This window comes from Panthera onca, chromosome D2 (assembly GCF_046562875.1).
Source record: "Panthera onca isolate mPanOnc1 chromosome D2, mPanOnc1 haplotype 2, whole genome shotgun sequence".
In the NCBI taxonomy this organism is placed as follows: Eukaryota; Metazoa; Chordata; class Mammalia; order Carnivora; family Felidae; genus Panthera; species Panthera onca.
Window position 1 is genome coordinate 55,649,532 of NC_138349.1, and position 6,309 is coordinate 55,655,840.

General features: G+C 58.7%; 1 protein-coding gene across 2 annotated transcripts in view; it reads right to left on the reverse strand.

The window, feature by feature from the left end:
• UNC5B (unc-5 netrin receptor B) overlaps window positions 1-6,309 on the reverse strand; it is a 79,416-nt gene that overhangs the window by 2,497 nt on the left and 70,610 nt on the right. For both annotated transcript variants that reach the window (XM_060642504.3, XM_060642503.3), the window contains 7 exons: window positions 5,573-5,767; window positions 4,578-4,967; window positions 3,836-3,923; window positions 2,779-2,947; window positions 2,371-2,604; window positions 958-1,107; window positions 114-278 (listed from right to left, as the gene is read on the reverse strand). In XM_060642504.3, coding sequence (XP_060498487.2) covers window positions 114-278; window positions 958-1,107; window positions 2,371-2,604; window positions 2,779-2,947; window positions 3,836-3,923; window positions 4,578-4,967; window positions 5,573-5,767 — 1,391 coding nt within the window. The remainder of the gene's footprint in view (window positions 1-113; window positions 279-957; window positions 1,108-2,370; window positions 2,605-2,778; window positions 2,948-3,835; window positions 3,924-4,577; window positions 4,968-5,572; window positions 5,768-6,309) is intronic.

Sequence of the window (6,309 nt, forward strand, 5' to 3'; positions counted from 1 at the left end):
AGCTCAGACCTGGGAGCTGATGGGGACCTATCTACGGAAGGCAGCATCCCCATGCACGCGGGTCTGAACGCTGCCTCCCCCGGCCCCACGGAGTGTCCGTCCTCCCGCCTCACCTCTGCCAGCGTGGTGTGCAGCTGGCAGATCTGGCCCTCTCCTTCCACCTGCCGCACACAGATCTTGCAGGAGAGCTCTGTGGAGGCCAGGCTGTGCCTCTCCAGGGTGAAGGTGCAGTGCAGGGCCTTCTGGTTGCCACTCCAAATGTGATAGAAGGGGATCTCCTGAGGGAGGGGCGTCAGGGTCAAGGTGAGGCCAGCTTGCCCTGCCCTGCCCTACCCTCAGGGAATGGAGGCAGAGGCCGGTCAGGGGGCCAACCTCAGGGAGCGATGGGACCCCCCCCCCCCCGGGGGCAGGGCCTTCCTCTCCGTCCAGAGAGGAAGAGGAAGAAGAGCTGGTCAGGGGCCCTTCAGCCGAGAAAGGGAGCGTCTGGGGAAGGCGGCACAAGCCTGGATGCGTGTGCGCATGTGTGTATGTGTATGCACACATGCGCGTGTACGTCTGGGGCTGGAGGCCCTGCAGAGTCCATGGGGTTGCTCAGGTAGGTGTAGGCACAGGGGAGTGACCATCCGAGACGACTCTGGATGGTCGGCCAGGCATGAGCACTCTTAGAGATGGCAAGGCCTGTTTGAAGATGACGTCTGTAGACATCTGTGTGTGGGAATGTGACGGGGTGGGGGTGGGGGGGGGGACGTGGCACCGAACGTGACGACGTGCCTAGGGACGACTAGGGGCATGGAGAGTGGGGTGGGAGGGAGACAGAGACTCGGGGAGGCGGGGGCAAGGCTAGAGGAAGGAGACAGGAAGGCCAAGGCCCGGGAGGGGGTACCGATCTTCCGCGGGCAGACCGAATGTTCCCCTTGCCCCGGCGTCATTCGCCACCTCCTGTGGCCCAGCCCTCACCTGGTACTTGGCCAGCAGCTTGCTTCTCCAGTGGGCATGGGGGATGTCGTGCAGAGACAGGCGCAGATTGTGGTAACTGTCTTTAAACAGCAGGGGTTTTGGCTCTTCCACTAGGTAGCCACCCAGGGTCCGCTCCAGTTCCAGCACCTCCTGCGGGCAGGAGGCAACGGGAAGGGGGAGCCCGTCATACTTGGCCAGTTTGGTAAGTGCTCAGCGAAGACACACTGTGTGAATAGACGGGTGAATGGACAGATAATGGGACAGATGGATAGATAACTGGATTTATAGATGACTGGACAGGTAGATGGATGAATGGATGGATAAAGAGTTGCGTAGATAGATACAGACAGACGATGGATGTGTAGATGGATATGCAAACAGATGGATATACAAACAGAAGGACAGACGGAAGGAAAGACGAATGGATGGTTGGCGATGGCTGCACAGACAGATGGACTGCTGAGTGAATGAGTATACAGAGAGATGGGCTGCTGCCCAGCTGGATGGATGGATGGATGGATGGATGGATGGATGGATGGACGGACAGACAGACAGACGGGGACTGAATAAATAAGTGATGCCATCAAGCTCAAATGTGGTGGCTTTCCTCCTGCCGTCCCCCCCATTCTCTGATCAAAGCTGGACACTGGCCAGCGCCCCAGTACTCAGAGATCCAGGCCGCGAGAGCCTCTCCTCGCAACCCCTGATCCCTTGTGGGCCTTCTGCAGTTTCAGGCCAGCCTGGCCCAGCAGAAGACACTCACTCTCCCATGAGGCCTTTTCACCCATGGTGCATCAGTCCTCGACTTGGAGCTGGGGACAAGTCACGCGAGACTGGGAGACAGGAGCTAGAGGGGACCCTAGACCTGGGTCAAGGGAGGTCTGGAGCTACAGGAAAGGCCCTGGAGGCTTCGCAGAGAGGTGGGCGGCAGGAGAAGGTCAACACAAGGCCAAGGGGCTATGCTTTTCCAGTGTCAGGATGAGCTCGAGGTCCTAGAAACAGCCCCTGAGTGCTTCGGTCACATGGGACAACACACCTGCCTTTGCGTCAGTGGCCGTGCCCACTGGGATGGCCTTCACCCTTCTCTTCCGGGCACCCTTCCTTGGCTTTTGGAGCATAGGTCTAAGGTTAATGTGCCGTGAAGCCTTCTCAGATCCTCTCCCTCTCAGGCTGGTGCTCGCCTAGCCCTCCCTCAGCGAGGCCCCCTGTCCTTTCCCCCGCCTCTAGCCTGCAGTTTGGTGAGGGCAAAACTGTATCTCGCTAGTCTGATGCCGTTTCAATGTTTGAGCAATGAGTGATTAATGAGGTTGATGGCGGTAGAGGGGTGCCTGGAAAGTACCACGATTCCGGGGGGCGGGGGGTGATACAGCCACCGTGTGCCAGGGCTGTGTGCTACTGACGGCCTGTCCTTACCTTCAGCGCTACGGGCGTGTCCTCTAGGCAGTAGACCCTGAGGCTGTACTCCAGGGAGGTGCAGAGGGCAGGGGCGAAGATGGCCAGCTGGAGACGCTTGACTGCCGAGCGGGAGTAGGACTCACCCGTGAACACGTAGGTGCCCAGCTGGTCCAACAGGATGTGGCAGGACCTGGCCTCCAGCTGGCAGTAGCAGGGCGTGTTCAGGGTTTCCTCGTCCAGGGTCACCACCTCCTACACGGGGAGGCAAAGAGGTCACAGTCAAGGCCATGGAGAGATCCACCCAGGTTGGGCCGGGAGAAAAGGGGCTTTCTTTCAGTTTCTGAGGCCTCCCAGGGCAGGTTCAGATAGATCTGCCCCGCTTTCCCCGCCCCCCACCACCCCCCACCCTGAGCCTTGGCTCCTCACCTCCCAGTGGCCCTGGTGGGCCTGGGTCTTGAGCTGGAAGATCCAGTCGCCAGCACGGACTTCAGCACAGTGGGGTACCGTGAGGATGACGGGGCGGCACAGCAGGAGGCCCGTGGGCCCACAGGTCACTGAGGGGCTCAATACCGTCTGGGTCCCTTCTGAAAGTGGGCTGGGGACAGGGCAGAGGGCAGAAGGGAGGCAGTGAGGGCAGGCCTGAAGCTCAGCAAGGGACCGGTGTGGGCCTGCCACCTCTACCCCGGCTCTTGGGTGACAGAGGCAGGTCTCCACCCCTGGGCCCCCGGAGGTGAGGGGTTAAGGAGAGGCAGAAAGACGGCCTAGGCCTTGAGAGTGTGTTCAGATTTCTGCTCTTCCGCTGCAGCGTTCTCAGCTATGTCTTTGCTCGTATTTTCAAAGGTTCTGCACGCTTGGGATGCTTTTGGTTAAGCATTGCTAAACTGCCCTCTGGGAAGCTGGTACCAGCCCGTGCTCCCTCCTGCGTGTCATGGGAGGGCCGAGGTCCCACACTCTTGTCAATATGGAGGTCAGGCCGTTTGAAAAAAATCTTTGCAAATTCGAGAAACAAAAAACTCCTAGTGTCTCATGGCTGTTTGAATTTCTATTTCTCTGACTACAAAGTAGGCTGGCCATTTTTTCATAATCTACTGGCCACTGTGTGTGTGTGTGTGTGTGTGTGTGTGTGTGTGTGTGTGTATGTGCTTGCATCAGAGAGTATGTGTGAATCACTTGTTCATATCCTTTGCCCATTCTTGTAGTGAAATATTTACTTTTTTTATTGGTCTCTAAAGCCTTTTTACATAGTAAGGATAAGCCTCTTGTTGTATTGTAGCTACTTTGTCAATCGCCTTTCAGTTTTATGATTCGCTGTGCCGGTGCTGCACATTTTAAATGTGGACATAATAAGATCTGTCAAGGTTTTGCTTGGAGGGCTACTTTAGGATCTGGCTCAGATGGTGATATTTGAACCCAGGGTGGCCAGGCAGCAGGGAGAGGAAGAGAAGGGGGGCAGCCCATGCCAGACTGAGGTCTGTCCACTCACAGGGTGTTTTCTGCCTTGTTGATAAGGAGGTACATCTCGTAGAACTTGCCCTGGGGGATGGCTCCATTGGGTACCAGCAGGCTGACCCCTAGGGGCAGAAGGAGGTCAGCAGGGAGGGGCTGGAGGGAATCTAAGAGCCTAGAATGGGGGATGGGGGGTGGGGGAGGGGGTTGGTTGGCTCCTAGCTTGGGGCAGGGGGGGAAAGGCATCTCCTGAACTCCAGGTGGTCACCAGCAAGGTGGGGGGACAGAAGCTCGGGGACTAGGTACAAGAGGGAGCCCAGGCCACTGACAGCTATGGGTACATCTGCTAACACAGGGGCCTCTAGCACTGTGGTGGGGTATAGAGATGGGGCAAAGTGCCAAAGTTCAAAGGCTCCAGGGCCACCTCCAGCCCCAGATCAGTGTCACACTGGGAAACTATCAGCTGATGGCTCTGCCTTCTCAGTAGTGCTCTGTAGGCCTGTTGAATTACAAAGACATATTCCCTCCCACTTAACAGATAAGGTTTAGAGAGGGGCTGGTCCAAGGTTCCCCTGCCTTCGTGAGACAGAGAAACGCCTGGACCCCAAGTCTTCTATGTTATAGTCCCTTCTTTCCCCTGGACCGCATGTTCCCCATCTGTGAAATGGGATCAGGGAAGCCCTATCTTCTGCTGGGGGGAGAGGGGGGAGGGGCTGGGGATGCCCAGAGGGGACATGCAGAGGCCGGGCTGACAGGCAAGCAGGGCAAGAGGAGCCCACCTGTGCCCGGGATGCTGAGCCTCCCACCCAGGCAGCCAAAAGTGCCGCTGACGCTGCTCCCCGGGTCGCGGGGCAGGCCCAGGAGCTGCTGGGAGCCGAGGCTGGCACTGCGCAGGTGCAGTAAGTGGGCATCCCGGGTGTAGTCGCCGGAATACGTGCCGGGCGGCAGGACCCCCAGCAGGTCAGCCCCATCTGGCAGGCCTGGCCCCGAGCCGGTGGTGCCGGAGTTGTAGACCTTGATCTTGAGACTGGGCAGGGGGTCCAGCAGGGGTGAGTTGGTCATGGGGATCTTGTCGGCGGAGTCCTGCAGGGCATACACGGGCCCGCGGTAGATGCCGGCACTGGCCGTGAGGTCCGGAGGCACGGATGGGTGCAGGAGCTGTGGATTGTCTGCAGGGGTTGGGGCTACAGTCAGACCCAGCTGTGCCTCGCTGGCCCGGTCCCATCCTCTGCTCCCGCCGGGGGCCCTTCTGTTGCAAAATCCCACCCAAAAGTCCAGCTGCCAAAGATTCAACCGCCATCGTTGCAGGAAGCTTTGGGGACTCAGCACGTGGGCTCCTCCCTTCCTTCTCTGTACCTCTCTGATCTACACTCACCTTTACATTTTTTTTTTTTAATGTTTATTGATTTCTGAGAGAGAGAGAGACAGAGTGTGAGCAGAGGAGGGGCAGAGAGAGAGGGAGACACAGAATCCCAAGCAGGCTCCAGGCTCTGAGCTGTCAGCACAGAGCCCGACGCGGGGCTTGAACCCACGAACTGTGAGATCATGACCTGAGCCAAGTCGGTTGCTTAACCGACTGAGCCACTCAGGCGCCCCATTTTTTTTTAATTTTTTTTTTTTTTTTTTTAAGGATCTACACTCATCTTTCGAGCGAAGTCTAGAAAGACCTCGGGCAGGGGGAGGCCCCACTCCAGTCTGGCCGGTGTGGCTGGCTGCCATGCCCCTCTGGGTACCCTGCCTGCATCTGCCACCCCGGGTACTCCCAGGTCCTTACTGGGCCTCGCAGTCTTGAAGTTGACGGGGTGGAAGCCGCCAGTGAGGGCGGCCGACGAGTCGGTGATGTCCGTGTCAAAGTCCCGGCAGTTGCGGCGGTAAACCACCACCCCCACCACCATGATGACGCCCACGACGACAAAGATGGACACCACGAGGCCTGCGTACAGCGCCACGTCCCCCGAGGTCTCCAGCACTGCGGGGACAGGAGGGCTGGGTGAGGGGCAGGGGCAGAGAGACCCAGGTCCTGGGACAGACTGGCACCATGCTAGGTCCTAGTCTGAGCCCTCGTGACTGGCCGGGATCGCAGGCAAGCCTCAACCTCTCTGCGCATCAGTCTCCACGAGTAAAATGGCCTCAGATCCTCTATCTTGCTTCCTTCCCGGTGCAGAAAAATGCAAGAGGACTCATGGGCAGTCCCAACAGGTAACTCCTTGCTCACTGCTGAGAAAGAGACAGTGTCCTATCCCAGCCAGGATGCAAACGGAGGCCCTCGCTGCGGCCTGCAGCACATCCCAGGGCCGGAGGTCCCGGCTCCCGGTAATCTCTGTAAGCAGCCACCCTGAGCTCAACTTGCATCCTGGGCTGAGGGGAGGGGATGGCGGCAGAGGGGGAGCAGGAGGAGGGAATGAGATGCAAGGCGATGGGGTGGAGAGGAGGTGAGCAGGTGGAGGGGAAGGAAGGGGCTCAGGGGGGGCCACCCACCGGCTACACTTTCCTCCCCCAGGCAGGCTGCCA